Source organism: Cinclus cinclus, chromosome 6 (assembly GCF_963662255.1).
Source record: "Cinclus cinclus chromosome 6, bCinCin1.1, whole genome shotgun sequence".
NCBI lineage: Eukaryota > Metazoa > Chordata > Aves > Passeriformes > Cinclidae > Cinclus > Cinclus cinclus.
In genome coordinates this window covers 40,646,702-40,667,732 of record NC_085051.1, presented here as the reverse complement: position 1 = coordinate 40,667,732, position 21,031 = coordinate 40,646,702, and the positions used below count along the sequence as shown (strand labels likewise).

The 21,031-nt window shown below is 43.5% G+C and overlaps 1 protein-coding gene across 2 annotated transcripts; it reads left to right on the top strand.

Annotated features, from left to right (window-relative positions):
• The first annotated feature begins 9,776 nt into the window (after nucleotides 1-9,776).
• Nucleotides 9,777-20,980, top strand: ANGEL1 (angel homolog 1). 2 transcript variants are annotated; one of them, XM_062495207.1, is made up of 10 exons: nucleotides 9,777-10,782; nucleotides 12,411-13,010; nucleotides 13,508-13,734; nucleotides 14,309-14,378; nucleotides 14,776-15,209; nucleotides 15,895-16,021; nucleotides 16,876-16,986; nucleotides 17,628-17,697; nucleotides 18,126-18,283; nucleotides 19,121-20,980. In XM_062495207.1, the coding sequence occupies exons 1-10, from the start codon at nucleotides 10,719-10,721 to the stop codon at nucleotides 19,288-19,290; spliced, it is 2,031 nt and encodes a 676-aa protein (XP_062351191.1). In that variant the 5' UTR covers nucleotides 9,777-10,718; the 3' UTR covers nucleotides 19,291-20,980. The 2 variants fall into 2 exon arrangements, with proteins under 2 accessions (XP_062351191.1, XP_062351192.1); XM_062495208.1 differs by having other exon boundaries at nucleotides 10,415-10,603.
• The last annotated feature ends 51 nt before the right edge of the window (nucleotides 20,981-21,031 follow it).

Genomic DNA, 21,031 nt, shown 5'->3' with positions numbered 1-21,031 from the left:
TTGGGGATCTTGGCAGTACAGCTTTTGACCTTACTGTAGATGACATCTAGTTCAGGATGCATTTGACACACCAAGTCCTGCAACTTGATGAAGGTTTCATTCACCAACTCATTGAGCTACATAGAGCAAGGAAGTGCAGTCAGTGTGGACTGAGAACAACAGTGTGGACCCAGAGAACAACAAAGCCTTTCTTGTGTTCATAAATACATTAGCCATTCTCTCCTAAGGACAGTGCCTTCCACTATCTTTGCTCTCCACTTTCAGGAAACCCTGGAGACCCAACTGTAAGTAAGTGTTAATCTTTCTCTTTTTCCATGTCTGAGACAGAAAAGATCTATTAATTTGCATAGAAATTAGCTTAATGCAAGGTAAGTGTTCATCAGTAAATGTCTACACCAAAGACCTCTTATTTTCTGCAATTCAGGTGATTAATGTTCATTCCTGCGTCTCCTCTCCATTCTATTAGGACCAAGACTGCAAGTTGAACAGTTAATGGCCACAATGTGGCATAGAGTTCTAAAAAATAAGCAATCAAAAATCACCCAAGACCTTAAAGGACTAGTCTCTCCAGCAATGGAACTTTATAGCCCACAAGAAAGATTATCCTCTCTGGGAAGTGTCTCCAGATGAACAGAACTTGTGGGAAAACTCTGCTTCATTGTGTAACCCTAAGAAGTTCCAGTCAGCAGAAGAAGCCCTGACTTTTTTTTTTTCCCCTAAGAATTTCAAACAGGATAGTGACAGCTCAGCATTTCAGAGCTCATGTTGTAAGTTTTATGCTTTAACATATACTGAATGGGCAGTAGCGCAGTGTCCTGATTCAGGAGTTTGGACTGTTAGAAAGTGAGCTGTCAATGCAAATATTATTGATGCCACTGTAAATTATTCCTCTAAATTTAAGTTATAAAAAATTTTACTTTGCATTGATTGATATCTTAAAGTCATGACTATGATTTTGTTCATACCCATTATGAAAGGGGAATAGTTCATGTATTATATTAGTTATATATTTCATTGTTGAAAGTTTCAAGGCAGCTCAGAAAATTTATGAAAGCTTTTGTTTCTGTCATTGTGAGAGGTTCAAGCACTGTGTTTTCCCCTAAAGTTTATTTACAGTTTGCCAATACATTCTTACAGTTTCTTTTTGGAAACAAGATCCACTCTTCTGCAGATCCGTCTACAAGCTTATCATCTATTGTGCAATGTTTCTTGACTGTTACTACTCAAACCCAGTCGTGAACCAGTCTGGGTCCAGCTGGGTTTATCAGCTTTCATTCAGCACCAAGAGTTTGATGGATGTGGAGTGGCTCTCTGAAGAAGCCATTGCACTATGGACAGCAGCAGAGTGACTTACTCCTGGGAATGAAGCACAGGAAAGCTCGAGCTGTCTTTAAGGCTGCTGGCTCTCCCCAGGGTTGCCCACCTGGTTTAAGCCCATTCCAAAGCTGGTGGACTGCCAGTGCAACTTCAGGTGCAGCATAGCCAAAGCACCACATCTGGCCTAACAAACAGTGCTGGGGTCAGGCAGCATCTGGAGGGAGCCAGCATTTCTGTATGTTTGACACAGTCAGTCCAGTCCAGAAAAACAACACACAGGCAGCTGAAAGGCAGCTGAAAGTAGTTTCCTGTGTACTGTGATGCTGAAGATGAGCATGTTACAGCTAAGCTACTTTGACTCATGATTTCTGAAAATGTCTGATTGTCATTATCTGCAAGTTGGAACCCTATAAAGAGTAGATTATAAAAAGAATGTAGGGAACAGTCATGCTTAGAAATATTGTCAGAAGGAATAAACTTTTTAAAAATATGCCTTTATATTGCTTCACTATTGCTAGTACTGTCAAACCCATGCAAAGATTTCTAGATATCCTTATTCCAAATTCCTTTTATAGACACGCTAATTATTCATTCTTTAGAAGTCAAGATAAATATGCATCACTGAGAAAAGGGGCTTTTATTTATGTCTTCTCTTAAGTTTCCTGTAAAGGATTAACACCTTTACTTATTTCTCCAAGATTCAAGACAATGTAAGGCACTTTATATTTACAGTTACTCAGAACTGAAATGCAAAGCTCCCTACATCACAGGTGGAATGAAATCTGTCAGACAGATCAGAAGTTTACCTACAAACATTTGATTGAGATACTGTAATATCATTGCAAATTCATGCCATTGACCATTTATCTTGTGAAATGCCAGGTAATTTAGACTATTGCAAAGGTGAGGGGAAGAAAACAACTGTTAACCCTAAAAAGCAGATCCATAGTGAGATTTAGGTTGAAGATTAACTCCTTGCCTAAAAGTTTCTGAAGTGTTTTCTTTTAAATAAATGAATTTCAATAATCTCTTTTAATTTCTCAGAATTTAGCTAAAATTTATTGTTCTTTACAATTTTATTAATTCTTTAGGTTATTAGTAATAAATAAATTAGTAATAAATTAGTAATAAATTACTAATAAAGGACCATGTCTATTGTAATGCAGTCCTTTACACCCATACAGCCTGTTTTAGTTTTCCTTTGCAGAATGAGGCCTGATTCCTTGCAGATTTGGAAAATAATTCTCTTTAATCTTAATTTATGCAGGAAAAAAACTTTACCCTAGAGGAATGCCTGTTCTGCAGATGATCTCTGCTGAAAGTACTTGATACTCTCAGGAAAGACTATGGATGAATATTATTTATTCTGCTTATTTTTAGTTTATTTCATTAACATAGTAACAAAGAAGCACATGCAAATGTAATTTAGATACAACCCATTACATGAGTGTTCAAAACTGCCCAACTACTTTATTTTTAGTTGGTTTCAAGTGTGAACATAATATTTATGTTCTAAGTCCCAAATCTATTTTTTTGTCATGAAAGCACTCTTTCCTTTAATCATGGTGCTCCCAAATGTGGATGGAGGGCCCTGAGGCCCCTGACACCTGTAACTACTCATGAAGAACCAGTGGATGGATGGGAAGGCCAGGACTGGACTAATATATAGACAGGTGTTGCCCTCATGTTGGTCTGCAATACAACCCCTGCCCTCACTCAAGGGAGTGTTTCTCAGTCTCCTATTTTAGAAGCAATAGAGGCAGCACATGAAGTTGCAAGAATATGTGTCATGCTCCCACCTTGCTACAGAGTATACTAAGATTTGGTCTCTTTGGTTTCCTTTTCCTTCCTACTAGCTTTTTAATGTTTTATTTCCATTTTTTAGTAGAAATGCCTTGCTTTCAATGCCTTGAAGTATCCATCTTCTATTCCTCGGACATACTGATGGAGTATCAAAGTACTTCACAGTATCTAGCATCTTAGGCTACCCTGTGGTAATTCACTCCTTGTTCTAGTTCTGCTGTTAGAATGAAATGTGGTGAAACTACAAGCACTTCTCCAGAGCTAGACCAAAGCCAGATTCTGTATGGCACCTGGAAGAGTTATCAAATACTAGCCTTTTTTTATTAATGACTGTGCATAAATGAAACAAACAGCAAGTGGTAGAACAGTCTTGGAAAGGGGCAGTTCTGTGATCCACTCACCTCCTAAAAATGAATAGCGTATGGTGCTGGAGTCTTGAATTTGGAAAGAGATCTGTTCTTCCTGATGGTTGTGACTAGTGCAGTGGCATCTTCTGTGGTCAGGGGATTACTGGCCGCCTGTAAAAGAAGAGACATAGATCCAGACATGGTGAGAATAAGGAAGTCATGTCTAGCAGAAGGCATGATGTAACCTCAAGGATGACCCTTTCTTCCCATTCTTCAGCAGGCCCATGGAAAAACTGTGCTCCTTTTCAATGGGTTTGTCTGTTATCTCATATCTTGTCTTTGTCCCACAAAAGTTTGCAAGACTTCCAAGTCAAGTGGAGTTACCCTCTCAGTTTCTCTCTGCCTCCCACTGTGAAATTCCATATATCAAGTCCTTTACATCTGACTTACGGAAGGATGTGATGTGGATCATATTCAGTCATGTGATGCGGAGAGGCTGAGACAATGGGCTACATTTAAATGTGTACTTGCTAGTAGTACAACCCCTCTGGATGGGGTTGTGCACCTTGGGACATTTCCCATTTGCTTGACTCCTCTTGGCAGCCCAGCAGATCAAAGCTCAGGCTGGTTATCTCCCTGCTACAAGGTCAGGCTATCTGGTGTTACAGGGTTGGCACTACTGTGTGCCTCTCTTAGTGCATGAACATCATCTCTCCCCCACTTTGGACCTCATGTGCAGTCCCCATTATCATGATTAGAAAGAAAAGCTTCTTTGTTAATGTTGGCCAGCAGAAGACATGCTCTTGTTTAGGTCCTTTGTACTTGCAGCTCCTAAGACAATCTGAGTGGCTACAAAGAGAGAGGAATGCCTCTGGGTGAGCTCGTGACTTTACCTCAAGCCTACCTCAAGGTTAAAAGCAAGGTACACAGACACTTTTATTTACATAATCTGAAACAGCAAGCTCAAAGACTGGTGTGGTTGCAGTGATTTACAAAGACAGGGGTGTCCAGAGAGAGGCCTACATTGACAGCTTTAAAGATGCTTCTCAACCACCATAATGTCATTTGCAGGCTCTCAGGATGGTGATGTTAGATCTAGCTGAGAATGCAGCTCGTATGCAAGATGACTTTTCTGAACTGAATTCCTAGAGTCTGATCTTGGATTGAGAAGGTGTGTTACCTCTCAGTTCTCACCTCTGGAAGAATCTTAGCTGGTTATTTTTTTTTTGCCCTTTCAGGGATTATTGACCCCTGTCTTACTAGAATACAGTTTTGGCTTTCTTTTGCCAGGGCTTGGTAATACCCCTCTATTTAAGTAGTGCTGTGGCATTGCTCTGTTGTGGCAATGACAGTTTATCCTGTGCTTGAATAAATTCTTAGCAAATCATTTACATTGTGAAGGAGAAAGGTAGAGAGAGGGAGAATTTCTTATATTAATAGACACTGCCTGTTTTTCTGACTATGAAAAATGGCCAGATTCTCCTTGCCACATCTAAAATATCAAGACTCATTCTACTTATGTTTGATTAGCAGAGGAGAGGAATTCAGCATCATATGATAGCTGTGCCCAGCTGTACATGTGCCAATTCACATGCATCACACACCTCATGGTGTAAGTTCTACTTAGAGCAGGGTATGTGTGAATTCATCTGTGTCTGCTGTGACACTGGGAGGCACAGGACTTGTTGCCAACACTTGCTTTGCATTCTCAGAGAGAATTTCTCATCCAAATTTTCCATGTATGGAAGGTTGTATGGAGGCAGATGGTGAATTTAGCTGACTTAAAAATATTCCTTTTGGAAACAAAACAGAAAGAAACAGATTCTGCAGTAATTTCTGCTGCTCCTGCCTCAAGTGAGCTGGAAGGAGAGAAGAGATGTAAAACCTGGAACTTTGGAGAGGCATTTTTCTGGGCCAGAAGGTCAAAAGTTTTAGTACTGATCTCTGTGTTGCCTGTGGGCTTTTTCAAGGCAGGAGCACATTGCCTTGCTCTCACTTCAGTTTTAATTGTTCCACATTTTAAAGATATGGACTTCTATTAGAAAGAGATAACATATCAGTGGAAATACTGAATCAGGAGAAGGAAGGTGTTAATGAAACAGAAGACATTGTATTATTGAAATGTTCAAGGAACACTGGATGCTCACAGCACATGCTTGTGGCCATTATGGTAGCAGGTGAGGGCTGCTATGGGGAAAATTAACTCCATCTTGACCGGACCCGATAGGGAAGTTAGTCACTAGTCTACTTTGCTTCATGGAGTTGGAATTACCCAAAGATGTTTGAGATGCTCCAGAAATTAACTAAGTTCCTCTTGAGGGATGGGTTTTCAGAGATGCTGGAAATTGGGCAGGTCAAATATTTAATCACCTGAAGTCTAGATTTTCCCAGATTGTTAATCTGGGTTCCTGTCAGAGACGTTGCTGAGAGATTGATTTTGCTCATAGTCTGAGTAATATTTTCAAGGTGAGAGACTGGAATGAAACACGTATTACTTCACTTCTACTGCCATCAGTGTTTGTGCACATACAGCCCCCCAAGAACTGAAAAACATCGAGGTAGGACAAATTATCCAAAAGCAAATTGTCAATGGCTTCAGCTCCTGATGTGTCTAGATGCTTATTAGACATGTTTTGGAAGAAAAGAAGGGAGTATAAGAAGGACGAGTCCAAATAATTTATTTGTTTTACTGTCTTCTTAGTGCCCAAGATACTAAGGGAATAATGCAAGACGAGCATTATGAGAAATGTTAGCCAGACAGTAATGAATGTGTAGGTTTCCTAACACAAATAAAGCCCTAGAGTCATCAATTTCAGTAGATCTTTGTCTCCAGTGAACCAAGAGGTTCACTGCTCCTACCTCTCTTGAGCTGACTGACAATTCCTCAGGCACAGGAGCTGACTTTGTGATCAGACTCTGGGAATGCTTTGCAGTATACTCTTTCTGTACGGCAGAAGAAAAAAACATTTTAATGCTACCATATATTTGGACTGAGTGTATCACTGGAAGCGATACAGCTTCTCTTGCCCACAATTCATAATTTATTTTATAGTTATAGGGAAAGAAAATTTGGAATATTCCTTTTTAAGGGGACTAAATGCATAAACAAATTATGAAGTGTTATTTTGCCAAAATAATTTCTGGCTAATAGCATAATACATTTTTTTCCTAGTCTAGATCTTCCTTTTCCTTCCCTGTCACTGCTTTTATTGCCTTCCCTTACTCTCTATTTCCCTTTAGAGCTCCAGGCTATTAACCTGTAATTTTGTACCCTTGCTGGGTGTCACCAAGCATTGATGTGGAATGTGGAGCAGTTTAGCTGTTCATTCAGATCTGTGTGGGGAACAGACTGGCCAGCTGGCATCCACATCACCATCCACTTCAACCAGCTCTGCAGCTAGCTGCAGCTCCTTTATTAAGACACTTTCCTTCTGCCAGATTTTATTTGTCAAATGATGGATTTACTTACATTACTCTAGTGTGAGAAAGACAAAGGGAAGGGTAAAAATAGGCTTAAATCCCATGTAAAGAAGTCATGAGACAAGTCATGTGCCCAGTACATTAGTCAGTCCCCCAGTGTATGGATCGAGCCTTCTGAGTTAGATTCAGAAGTGATTTTGGCACTTCATAAATTGCATTATACACTATTTAAATATAGAAGAACAAGCCTAGAGGAGTTGTCCCACATATGTCCATGCCTTACATTTAACAAATAATAGCATATATGACAACAAAGGAAAATAAGTAATTACCTTGTAATGACTAAGTGACAGGCCAAAGGAGATTTAGAACTTTGAGAGGAACTGTTATGCTGAGCTCGGAAGTCAGGTCAAAGAACTGTGAGCAGCCGTGGCACCTGACTCTCCTGTGTACAAGCAGAGTCTGAGAGCAGCAGGTTCACAAAACCCTGCTCCCATGCCCTGCCTGTCCTTCTGGGCAATGAAGAGCTCAAAAAGGGTCTGGTCTCCAAAAATGCTGAGCTCTGACATCTCTTATGGGCATTAGGGGCATCTGGGTGGAGTGTCCTGGAAGCTGGTACTGCCAAGTCCTGTAATGATGCATTTTGTTTTTTCCGAGCTGCTCCCAGATGGCAACTCCCATTCTGGCTGCTGGTACCCTGGATGCCTGCTTGCCACCCTTCTTCTCACTGCTGCCTGGCCTGGGGAAAGAAACTTTCCCAGCTGATCACCACAGTCCCTCTTAGCTGCTGCTGATTTTTCTTTGGTAATTTCTGACAATTTCTGGAGTGAGTTTTCCTGTAAGTAAACCCTGCATCTGCATCCTTCTCAGATTCATTCTCTGTGTTACCACCAGCGAGTTGCAGGTTCATTTGCTTTTCCTTTTCTGTAACTGAAGAGTTCACAGCCACGTCCTGTATGTTTTTCACATTTACACACTAAAAGTGCAGCAGCTTGGAGTCAAAACATTTTCTCTCCAGGAGGAATGGTGCCACTTGTAAGACCTGGGTTCTTGATTTATGCTGTTTATAAACAGGAGAATCCTATGTCTTGCTTGCAGGGGCTGTCCCGGTGTTGTGAGAAAACCCTGCAGAGCCTGTGGTTAACCTGTGCTGCCGCACCATGCTTATGTGACCTCACCTCCACCTTTGGACTCCTAAGGGTGACATTCAGTGCCCAGAAACCCCATTGTTCTGGAATCCAGTCAGCTCACAATAACTGAGAATAGCTATGGTTTTGCTGTGGACCTTCCCCCTTCCTCCCTCAATAGTATCAAAGAGTCATGCCAGGCTGCTGCTAAGTGTTCTTCTCTCCTTTAAGTTCATATTCCAGTTTGTACAATTTCATGATAAAGTCAGACTGTGGCAGTTACAGTGTTAAATGAGATGAAGATAGGAATGTATCCACCTTTTTAGTCTGGAACAGTTCAGACTTCCTTACTGCCAAATTCCCAGTATGTTCAGTAATAAACTGTGGCTTGTAAACATGTCAGCACTTAATGGGGTCTTGAATCAAGTACTCACTCACTGTTGGTGCCAAAAGTGCTTCAGCGCTTATTATTTTACATCTCTTTACTGATGACTTTCTAACTTTTCATAAGGTGCCAAAACCAAAACTGTAACAGAAGAGGTTTTCTGATAAAGGTTGAGCAAAATTAATTCATACACTCAGAAATATTCCCATTTCCCTAAGAATAGGATAATTTTAGTGGCTTTATTCCCTTAAGTTCTACATAGACCTCTCAAATAGTCCAGTCATTAGAGACTGTGGAAGGATTATTATATGTGGATAAAGAACAAAATACCACAAAACCCAGTGGAAGGCTTGACCCTCAAGTGGATGACCACTGTCAGCTTTGATTTTATTGCCAGAGTTTGTAAATATTTTTCTAGTGTAGGTCAAACAACTGTGGCTATTGGCCACAGTTGCTTGCTTGTTTGTAGCATCAGCTAACATTCTTCTCTGATTTGAGGCAGATTATTCTGATGTGGGTTGGGTCTGCAGAACTTGTCTTAGATTTTTCCTTTTAAGGAACAGGCTGGTTTTAAATAACCCAGTCATGAGCTCTTAATGTGGCAGATCCTTCCTCTGGAGAGCATCCTCCCTTCTCTGACTAGAAACCAATGATGGACTGGTTAGTGCAACAGAAGATGGGAGTCCAGTGTTTTGCCAGAGACATCTGTGGGATTTGAGACAAGTCCCTGCTTCTGTGGTGTTTTATAAATGTGGGTTTGAAAAGGAATAGTAGGATTATTATTTATATACATTATATCATAATCTCAGATCCTAGCTGTGGACCCTCATTATTCTAATTGCTGATGGGAGAAATGGGTCTTAATGTCTTCATAAAAAACTCTATGTGAAAGAACCAATTAGGTTCTGGAAGAATGGCTGTGGGGATTTTAGGAGAAATGGGTCTTAATGTCTTCATGAATATCAAGCTGCATTTTTTGCAGAATCCAGATTATTTGAGATTCTAAACTTTAGGGCAATGTATAGTAGGTAGCTCGGGAAATCTGTACCATCCTAATACCTCAGCTAATGGGGGAAGGAAGAGGGCATCGTGTGGCCAGGAGTTTAGGATAAAAGGAGGCTGTGTCCTCCAAAAATTTGAGAGAGACCCCACAGGGGTATGGCCTAGTAGAGTCTATCCCTTTTCATGAATAAAGTTGCAGCATTCCTCTGTCTCTTTTGTGGACACTGGCTTTTCACAGCATGATTTTCTACACATGACCAAGTCTAATTTAGTTATGACCCATGAGATGGCAGCTGGTCACCATGAAGAGGACAGTTTCACAGAACTCATCAGTGCAAAAGGCAGGGATAACATGAATCTTGACATCATTGCAGGTAACCGTGTTAAGAGTTTGGAAGAAGGCTACTGAGATTGCACTTTAGAAATGTGTATTTGGTGTAAAAAAGGCTGTAGTGTGCTCAGCTCAATCTGTTTGCCTTTGGATGTTGAAACATTTGATTGTGGAATGAAGCACACATTGAAATTCTGGACTTCAATCAGGACTTCACTTTTCATATGCAACTGTTTTCAGCATGTGATGGATCTCAACTTGCAAATGCCAGAGTACTCACAGCCAGGTGAGGACTGATTTTGGAAACCTCTGATAACCTCTCAGCAGCACCGAGCGAGTGCACGATCCTGCTCCACTGTCTCCCCCACCCCATCGCTACTGCCGTATAGAGCTTGTGCTTTGCAAAACCTTGGCTATTATCCGTGGTGATCGAAAAGCCTGTGTAACATTTGGAGCAAATGGTGGCTTCCCACGAGGCATAAAAACCCAATAAAACAAAACCAAACCAAACCAAAACAAAAAACAAACAAAAAACCAAAAAAACCAAAAAACATATATATATATATAGTCCTGATTATATTTCTGGAGAACAGTGGGTGAACATTTTTGTTTTCATCTACAAATTTAAGGGTGGCGGGGCCATAAGGCAACTCAGCCCAGGGTCACAGCACGGCTGCTGGGCCCCTCCGCCGGCCCTGCATCCCGGCCGCGCTCCGGCCCTACACCGAGGCGGGCAGGCGGGCAGGCAGGGCCCCACCCCGGCCGAGGCCGTCCCACCAAGAGCCGCGGCCTCCCGGGAGCGGGCGGCCCTGGAGCGGCGCTCAGGGAGGGTCAGGTCCGAGCCGGCTGCGGGCCCCGGGAGCTCGACGCGGTGAGTGTCTGGGTACGCCGGACTCCGGCGAGCCCGCGCCGTGAGGCCGTAGCTGAGGCGGGGCCGGCGCGGCGGCGGGGCCGGGCTGGGGGCGGTGGAGGCCGGGCCGGGCGGCATGATCGGCACCGTGCTCTGCTATGTGCTGCTGCCGGCGGCGCGGCTCCTCCAGGCCGTCCGAGGTAACCCGGCCCCGGGCGGGCGGCGGTGCGGGCAGGGGAGCTGGCGGGGGTGGCCCGGACTGGTGGGGATGTCCCTCGCCGTCCCCCGCCCCGGCCTGAGGGGGTGCGGCCCGGCGGCCGGGGTCGGCCGGCTGCCCCGGAGCTCCTCGAGGCCCTGGCCCTGGGCAGGTGGGGCCTGGGGCTGCTGTGCCGGGCTGGGGCCGCTGGGCGCGGGTAGCGCGGGGAGCTGCGTGTTTGGAGGGAGCAGCTGCCGGCTGTTGTGCTGCAGAGGCAGACTGCGCTTTGCGCAGAGGCTCTAGCTCCTGCCCCCAGCCTGCTCTCCCAGCTTGGGGAGATCCTTGCAGATAGGCTGCCCAGAGATCTGTGAATCCCCAAGGACCTGCGGGTGACTTCGTGGATGGACTTATGCGTGCATCTCTATTTCACTTACTTTCCCTAGATACTGCTGCTACTTCACAGTCCCTGCTCACTGAGCTCATGTAAAGCCACCCTCCAGGCTGAACCTGTCCCCGGGCCTGTAGCAACTACTGGACGAGCTTACTCCTCTCAAATTCAGCTCCTGCTGTGTATTAACAGGCTCTTGTAGGCGCCCAGCCAGTGGTGTATGCAAACATTACCTTGGTGCGCTGGTGTCTCTGACATTAATGAACTTAATTACAAATCGACAGAGAGGAGTATGGTTCTTAAAGCTCCTTTTCTAACACATACAGAAAACTTTGAGACAACAGATACAATGAAACTATACATGGATGTTGCTGACTCCTGACAGTCACTGCTGTGGCTGACTGACAGGGATGCAGAGAAAAAAAGTGATTTGTAAACAACAGAAATTTCTAGTTAACAGTAGGGATGAGTGTCTGCGGAATTCATAGCAAAATGTAAATGCCATCTCTTGTATAGATGCAAGTGAAAGATGTCTTTTTCTGCTTTGCCACACAAATATTAGTATATTCAATGTTACATTAAAAACAGTTTAAAGGGGTTTTATTTTTTGCTGTGTCAGTCATCAGGTAATCTGTATTCTTACCAGGACTTCTTCTGTGCATATACTCTCTCTAATAAGGCATATGTTGGTCCTTCTGTGTCTTCATTTTTCATCTCTTAGTAACAGCATGCTTTTTCTTCTGCAACACTTTCTTGTGATATATTTTATTTTGTTAACTCACCTCTATTTCTTAGTCAGTCCCTGGAAAGAAACTTGCTCCAAGTGACAATCTAGAAGACCTTGATTTCTTAGTCCATGCCCCTGATCAGCTAACCTTTAGAGACTGTGCCTTTACATATGTTGCTGAGAGCTGATAGTTTCTACAAGGCCTTTCAGCTTGGCTGTCTGTGGTGCTGCATGAGTTAGAATTGCATTCCCTAGATTCAATAAAGCCATTGCTATTGTGTGCAGTTTCCATGACTTGGACTAGTATAACTGGACTTGGACTATGGCTTAGCATTCTGGAGGAGGCAGGGGAAGTTATTTAGACTGTAACTGTTTTTTCTCAGAGAAGTAATTTGTTTGGGTTGCTGTACTGAATGGTTGTATTGCACAGAGTTACAGCAAATGCATTGGAATAAGAAAAGAATGAGTAAGAAAGCATTTCTAGCTCTCTTATTTTGATTTTGTTTTTAAATGACAGATGCTTTCTCTACCTGTCAAAAGAATGTGCTTCTGGCAAAGAGCCCGTCCACCCAGATAGAAGGTGTCTTTGCTGCAACCACAGGAAGATCAGTCCCAGAAGAGCAAGAAGCCCTTCTCCAGCAGTGGCTGGAGGAAGAAGTAGGGAATTTGCCAGCCATTGAGAGTGTTCCAGCAGCAAGGAGAGTATCAGTTACACTCACTAGTGCCTGGTTAGAAGGTGCAGAGCTATTGATGACCAGCCTCAGTGACCTGAATACATCTCCAGAAGTCACCCAGTGTGCTGATCAGCAGCTCTCGGAGCTAAACACCTTGGCTTCTTCAGAACTGCAAGATCATGCAGTGGCTGAACTGGCAAGATTACCAGCAGAGGAAACAGTGACTGTAGCAGGCAGTGCCCCTTGGGAAGCTGTGGTGCCACAGACAGATCACCAGACAGCTGGCTGTGCTGCTGTCAGTGTGGAAGTGCTGAATGATGACCCAGCTGTGCTGGCCTGGAGTTTAGAATGTGATGCAGAGACAGTGCCACCAGTGCTCCCAGCCCAGCCCATTCAGGATGCAGTGCCATTTTATCCTGTCCCAATAGAGGTGCCCTACCATGGTCAGTGATGGCTTTGTATCTAATGTTTCATTTGGGATTGGCATTTGTAGTGAATGTGGTCAGGCTATTGTCAGGGCTTGCTGTCAGTAAGACATTGATTGTCCCTGCGAAATTTACAGGATCTGATAATGGAAACTATAAAGTGGGTTTTGGTGAGGAGGGGCTGGTCACAACTGGTGGTTTCTGTGCTGTTAGACTGTGGTCTGAATATCCATACATGGTCCTTACTGTTCTCAAATGCTGGCTTTGTACTCTAAAAAGCACCGAAAAGTGGGTTGGTGTTTCAGTATGCTTGACTCTGGTCATGTGTTATCCCTACAGACAACTATCCAAAGATATCCAGAAACAGCATCTGAAAACTAGAGTGGATGAGGGTTTGCTCAGAGGCTAGAGTGTCCTAGCTTAGAGAATGAGAAATTTCCGGGTCCTAGGGGAACCAAAGTATCAACAAGATACCCAGTGTGGCTGTAACTTTGCTTTTTGTCTCTTGCATATAGAGATCTTATGGAGAGACTGGGAGGATCTTTCTGTCCAGCCCTGTGTCTTAGAGCAGGTCTCAAAAAACACTTCTCTCTTTGAATTTCGGGTCATGTCTTACAACATCCTTGCCCAGGACCTGGTGGAGCAGGGTCTTGATCTCTATGTGCACTGTAATCCAGACATCCTGAGCTGGAACTACCGCCTTCCAAACCTTTTGCAGGAGATCCAGCATTGGGATCCTGACGTAAGTATGATGGAGCCCTCCCTATATCGGTGTCACCAGAATCTGAATTCCTTGTTTGATCTAACAGTATTAAGAAAAGAAAAAGATGGGGGAAAGTCCTAGGAAGATACTGCCTGCTTGGTAACTGGACACTGATTGCTCTGAGAGTGTTTGAGGACTTTCACAGACTGTGTTTTTGGTGTCTGTCTTGCTTTGATTGTAGAAACTAGTCATACTTTGATAGTGGGGCTTAATTTCTATAAACAGCAGAAGTAGAGGAAGAAGGACCTGTTTTCTAAGGCAGCACAGGAGGGGAAGCCTGCACAGAAGAGGACTCCACAAATTTCTCTATTCTTTGAGTCCTCTTTGTGGGATGAAAGATCTTTTATCTCATCACTGGAAAACTGAATGATGCACTAATGTGACCCAGAGAAGTTAGTGCTTTTCATCTGAAAACTGCAGGACGGAGTTGTGGTGATGACATTTCTGTTTAGAGGGTTGGTCTGTGAGTGCTCTTTTCCACTTTCTTCCTTCCCCAAAACGAGGTAATTAGCAAATACTTGTGGAGCAAGTGAGGTCTCTGCCTTCCTTCCAGGTTCTGTGTCTCCAGGAGGTGCAAGAGAACCATTACTGGGAGCAACTGGAACCGACATTCAAGGAGATGGGTATGTCCTGCTTTTGTGGGTCTGGACATTCAACTCATGGGACTGGCCAAGCAGTGCTTCCTGCTTAATATCTTCAAAGTACTCAGTTTCAAGAGACTTCTTCCTGTTTGCTTTGTGTCTGCTAGCCCTTCTGATCTATCTGCTTAGACCTTTATCCTTTCTTTTGCAATTGATGTCAGAGTAACAAAACAGAGGGCTCTAGAAGGACAAGGAGAGAGAAAATACCCCCAGTGACTAATAATAAAGGGTGATTATTGGAACAGAATTGGGTATGTTGCTGTACCCAAATGTAGTAGGAACCTTTTCTATACAGAGAAATATATATATATTCTATACAGTTGCTGAGCCTGAGGTAGTGACTGGATAAACCTTTTAAGAGGTGATGGTTTCTTTTCAGGCTTTGCATGCTTCTATAAACGGAGAACTGGGACGAAGACAGATGGATGTGCAGTGTGTTATAAGCACAGCAGGTTCCAGCTGATCAGCCTCAGCCCTATAGAATTCTTCCGGCCTGGCCTGGACATCCTCAACCGGGATAATGTGGGCTTGGTGCTGCTGCTACAGCCTGTGCTCTCAGAGGACCTAGGTCTGAAGGAAGTCAGTCCTTTGTGTGTGGCCAACACTCATGTGTTGTTCAATCCCCGTCGAGGAGATATCAAACTGGCCCAGGTGGCCTTGCTGCTAGCAGAGATTGACAAAATTGCAAGAACTACTGATGGCAGCTACTATCCTGTCATCTTGTGTGGAGACCTGAACTCTGTGCCTGATTCTCCACTCTACAAATTCATCCGAAATGGTGAACTTTCTTACCATGGGATGCCAGCCTGGAAGGTAGTTTTCAGCCAGAATTGGGATTGGATAGCTCTTTATTGTGTCTAGCTAGAGAAATGCATGCCTGCATTCTTTCTCTTGTGAGGAAGTAGTCTTAATACTGAATTAAGTTATTCAGCAGTCTTCCCCAATGTCTCCAGCACTGCAGAGGAAAGAAACAGACAAGTGTGTGCATGTTTCCATCACTCCTCTTTTGGTTTCTCTTGAGGCAGACTTGTGATAATAGACCACTTAATTTAAAAGTCTTTTTTTCCTTTCCTATGGAGTTTTTATGCCTGGGTGACTGGAAGTGTAGGGAAAGGCAATTCCACGAAGACTTACTGAAATTTTATGTGGACATTTGTTCCAAAAGAAGTTTGAAGTGGGTACTTTTGTTAGAGTCTCTTGTAGTTGTGTCTTGCTGTGTGTCTGTGATCAAATACTTAGTTGGTGTTCAAGCTAAATCATCACTTCAATAAGATGCCTGTAAAGTATCTTGTCAGGTGATTTTTAGCTAATTGTATCTATCCCCTGCAGCTGAAGGTTTACTATACCTACACCATATTATGAATAGCTTAGTTCGAGCATTTCTACAGGGGCATTCTCCTGTCTTGTTCTTGGCAAGTGTATATATATACATGGTGTATGGCTTTCACATCTGCTCTTTCTCACTGATGGTTGCTCTCCTTGTCTGGCCTTCTTGCAGGTGTCTGGTCAGGAAGACTTTTCCCAACAATTGTATCCACGGAAACTGCTGGCCCCACTGTGGCCAAGCTCATTGGGTGTAACAGACAAATGCCAGTATGTCACCCTGTGCCAGCCAAAGAAATTTGGTGAGTTCCTGTATGCACTGAACAGCCTGAGTTTGCTGAGGATGGGCAATTTGTGGGCCTTGCTGTCTCTCTGAGTGGCTTGGGCATGTGCTGCATGAGGCACTTGGCAAAGATTCTATCCTTCTATTTCATATATTAATTAAATACAACCTTTTCCGGAACCTATTGCTGTAGCCTCGTATCTTCCATTTTCTTTCTCTAGTCAAGAGCTGAATGTACCTCTACCAGTAAAAATTACTCTATGTATTTCTTTCATATTCCCAGACTTATTTTTTTGTGCAGCTGTAAACTATGTTCAGCAGACACAACTTTCATCTATAGGTGTTTGGGGTATGGTTTTGGATAGTATTTGCAAACCACTGTAAAGAAATAATTCCTAAGACACAGTTACAATCATGTCTGTTCTCTGCATCAGTAGAGAGGATTAAAAAAATGGAGTCCACACAAAATAGCTTTCTTAAAATCTTGAATGTATAATTGTATTCAGCCTGATCTTCAGAAATACTTTTCCTGGCAGATATTTTCTGGAGTTGCACACTAACTGATCTGCTTAAAAGTCCCTTGAATTTTTGGTGTCTCAGAGAGGGCATTCTTACTTTGTGCTGACCATGACTGCAGCATTTGAGGGATAGCAATGGCTGTGCTCTGTTCTTCTACTTTTATACATCTATTCTGTTCTACATGTAGGTTATTAGGTGATTTCTATTCTCATGGTATCAGACTGCTTGGGCACAAAAGCCTCTCAAACAAAAGAGGACTAAGAGGCTCAAAGGTCTAAAATATATGTAGGTGTTCCCTGATGATGTGACTTTGCTGCAGTTATTTCTTCTTTTAACTTGCCCTTTTCTCTGCAGGGAGACGTGAATACAGCCGTGACTTCCTGCTGCAGTTCCGCTTTTGCGATGTTGCCTGTGAACGACCACCACAGCTGGTCCTCTTGGAAGGTGTGACAGATGCTAAACCAGGTATTAACAGGAGACTTTCCTACTTGTCACTCTCCTAGCTCAATGGAGCCTCTCCTCTGAGGACAGACTGAGGGAGTTTGGACTGGAGAAGAGAAGGCTTCACTGAGGCCTCTTTGTGGCCTTCCAGTACTTAAAGGGGGCTTATAAATAAAGAGGGAGAGTGACTGTTTACACAGACATATAGTGATGGGACAAGGGGAAATGATTTTAAACTTCCTAAAACTCTTTACACAGAGGGTAGTAAGGCATTGGGCCAGGTTCCCAGAGAAGCTGTGGATGCCACATCCCTGGAAAATTTTCAAGACCAGGTTGTTTGGGGCCCTGGGCAGCTTGATATAGTGGGTGACATCCTTGACTATGGGATGGAGGGATGGAGCTAGATGATCTTTAAGGTCCCTTCCAGCCCATGCTGTTCTGTAACTGTATGATTCTATGATTTCAAGGAAAACATGAGGTGGAGGTAATGCTACAGCTTGTATTTCCTTTGGATGTTTTCCTTTAAGATGTTCATGACTGGAAGGTATGTGCTCTTCTTGGGCAAAAAGATTCATTTGGTTTCAGGAGAAGCTTCTCAGATTTGGATGAGCAGCCTGTTCTGGGATCTGTATAGGACTGGCTGGAATCTCTTTGCTCCTTTGCAGACCGCCCTGCGCACTGGCCCAAGCCTACTGCCATGGTGAAAGACCCTGATCCCCAGCCATTCATTCCAAGGTAACTTGGTGCATCTTCAGTGGCCTCAGTCTTCAAACTCAGCCTTGTTTTCCTGAGCACTGAAAATCTGGCTGATGTTAAGGCTGAAGTAAATGTGAGAGTGAAAGAGATAAGGAGGGGTATCTGGGAGAGCTAGATCCACCCAGGATTGTCCCAGCTGCTGGGTGCTCTTTGTCAGCATTGTGTTGGTGAGATTGAGAATGAAGAGCAGAGGTGTGTACAAGACTGCTTATTGAAGACAAAGGAAATTCACAGTCTATCTTTCTTTGGTGTAAGTGGAGTGAATAGTTCTGAAAGATTTTATGTGCTCACCAAGTAGGAGTAGTTTAGACAGCTGCATCAGCAGGGGAACATTCAGCTGTGACTGCAGTATTGAAAAGGCATAATTCTCTTTCCTTCATTGGTAAACAGTGACTGTTTGTGTGCAGGTGTTCAGGTGTTATCCAGCATGGCCTCAACCTGACATCTGTCTACAGCCACTTCTTGCCGCACAGGGGACGCCCGGAGGTCACAACGATGCCCATGGGGCTTGGAGCCACTGTTGATTACATTTTCTACTCAGCAGAGCCTGTGGAGAACAAGGCGGGTGAGTGCAGCAGTGCACAGCTTATCCCTGTGACATTGGAAGAGGACTTTGAGGCAGGCCAGATGGGCAGTGCATTTCATTAAGCTAGTGGATCTACAGGATGTGTCTTTGAAGTAATACACAAGGTGGAAGTAACACTTGCTCATGTACCATGAGAAGACACTGTTTATCTTTGCTGTGAAAAAAATGAGGCCACTTAGGTTCATGTAGACTTTTGAGGAGGCTAGAACAGAATAGATTCTTTTCTTCTTAGTATCTTGTGGTCGTGGTAAGAGGCAATGCTGGGTCCTGAGTGCAAGGCTTGGACTTTAGATCTCTCTGAGACCATATGCTGTTCTTGGAAGGAGGTGACTCTGGTTCCTTTACAGTGGTACCTTCTCTCTGCTGCTGGAAACATGAGCTCTGTTGATGGAAAGACTGCATGTAAATGCACCCAGCACTCTCTTGGTGAAGATTAGGGTCATGTCAGAATCAAGTTTGGGGGGCATTCCTGGGGGGTAGGAATGAAGAGATAAATTCATTCTTGAGGGAGAATCTGAAGTTATTGCTAGGTCACAGTCCATGAAAGGAGCTTCTCATGTAAGCAACTACCTGGTGAATTTAGTATATTCTTGCTTCCTATGCCTGTAAGTATATGAAACCATGAACAGCAGTATTGTAGGATGCTCACTGCTTTCATATCTAGACTCAAAGGTGCATGTAGTGTTTGTTCAGGCTGTCTTTATTTATCAGGGGAAGAACAATAAAGGATTGACAAGCATCCCTCTGTGAGTGTGTAGAGTTAATCTCAGTTAATGCCAGTCTCTGGCTGATGTTTCTTTCCATTTTATTTGTCAGGTCGCAGGCTGTACAAGGATGGAGCCCTGAAGCTGCTTGGCCGTCTTTCTCTTCTTTCTGAAGATGTCCTCTTGATGGCAAATGGCTTACCAAACCCTTTTTGTTCATCTGACCATCTCTGCCTGCTGGCTAGCTTTGGCTTGGAGATCTCCAGCCTCAGAAAGAGTTAGTGTTGTTCCCTTTCCCTAAAGAAAAGCTGTTCTGAATACAGCAGTTGAGACTCTGGATTGCACAACCTGCTTGCAAGAAAACCTTTTCCTTGTCATGCCCTAAAAGTCCTTTTCTCACCTCACACCCTTACTAAAAGCAGGGATGGGAGAGTTGGAGTGCTTCTTGCATTGATATTTTCTGTATCTCTGCAAACCTGAACTGTGTTTGCAGTGGGCTGCCAGGTGTATTGAGGCATTAGCATCTCTTAAAGGGATCATTGTTTCACTGCCTTGTTTAGCAGTGCTGCAGGAACCAACACAACTCCCATGTTTGTTTGTCCCTGTGTGAGATTTTCAAGGAGCTGAAAAAGAGAGGGACAATGCTCTCTGCTTTTGGTTAGTTTAATTGCTACTAAGGAGCATGGGATGTATATTCCAATACTTGTTCACACCAAAACAATAGTTCTTTTAATTTCTCAGTAGTAGTTCAGTACTTTCAGGGCTAGTTATTACTTTGCCTTTTAGATTGGATCTGCTAACTGCTTAGAAATGTCTTTTACTTAATGATCTGTAAGGGCTGACTTGCTGACAGAAGGTTTTGTGTGGTGTAACAGTTTTTACAAGAAACTGCTTGCTGTAACTAATGGACCAGGGAATGGGATTGCTAGAAATGGAGCCAGGGGTTCTACAGTGCTACCCACAGTAGCTCTAGAATTGCAGCAAAAGACTAGAGGCCTTGGGGAAGGCTTCTTTCCTTTCTAGCAGTCTCAGAATGGTACCTAATTTGTCATTTTTAGCAAAAATATTTAGGATCATCCCAGTGAATACCTTATCAAAATAATTACCCTGTAAGGCATGACAACCCCAGAAGGCTATAACTGTGGATGTCCCTGAAGAGAGATGAAAATGGAAGGCATGTGAGAGTCAGCAGAGCCATCAGATGGAAGAGCTGGTCTTGTCACTTGCCCTGTTTTTCTCTGTGCTCTCCCCATTGCGTTGAGCCTGCCAGGGGCCAATAGCCAACCTGTAGCATCCATCTCCTGTGCCAGATTGAAGGCCATGCTGCATCCTTCTTCTGGACCCAGCCATGTTTAGGTGTAGATAGAACCATTAGGATCAACTCCTGTCTCTTGGCATGTGTTCGGAGGAAGTGGAAGGCTGTGTAACTTGGAGCCAGACTGCAGTCACTTGGATCCCAGCATACTTCTGGTGTCCTGTAGGTGTGCTTTTCTTAGCAGTGGCTTGGCCAGTACAAAAGCAGTCAAGCTGTACCTGTTCCTAGAGTAAATTCCCCAGTTCAACCTGACATTTGGTGCTCAATTTTTCCCTAAGAGATAAAACCAATATTGGCAGAAACCAATATTGGTAGAAACATTATCAATCTTCTGTTCACAAGCAAGGCAGGAAATCCGCTCTCACCTCAGGTTTTTGCTGGAGGGTGCAGGAGACTTGAAACATTGTTTGTTCTTCACGGTCTGTATTGAGGGACTTTGATATTTTAAATGTTACTTTCTTTATTGAAAAATAAAATACTGCTAATCTAAAAAAATACCACAAAGTAACTGAGGCACCTTGTATTTCTGGCAGCTGTACCTCTGAAGAATTCAGGACAAGGCTTTGCTGGCTGCAAGGTGAAAGAGGGCAAATCGGCTACGCAAGAAAGTAATGAGGGTTGAAGAGAGGGAAGAAGTAAGCCTAGTTTAATCTCCCAATACATCCGTAAGGTGGCTTCTTTGGCATTGGGCTTGTCTTGCCCCTTCCA

Excerpts from the sequence above, each read along its gene's own strand:
- ANGEL1 (XM_062495207.1), top strand. The coding sequence starts at position 10,719 with ATGATCGGCACCGTGCTCTGCTATGTGCTGCTGCCGGCGGCGCGGCTC. Across the intron at positions 16,987-17,627 it reads TGTGACAGATGCTAAACCAG|ACCGCCCTGCGCACTGGCCC; the intron begins GTATTAACAGGA and ends GCTCCTTTGCAG. Across the intron at positions 18,284-19,120 it reads GCCTGTGGAGAACAAGGCGG|GTCGCAGGCTGTACAAGGAT; the intron begins GTGAGTGCAGCA and ends TTTATTTGTCAG.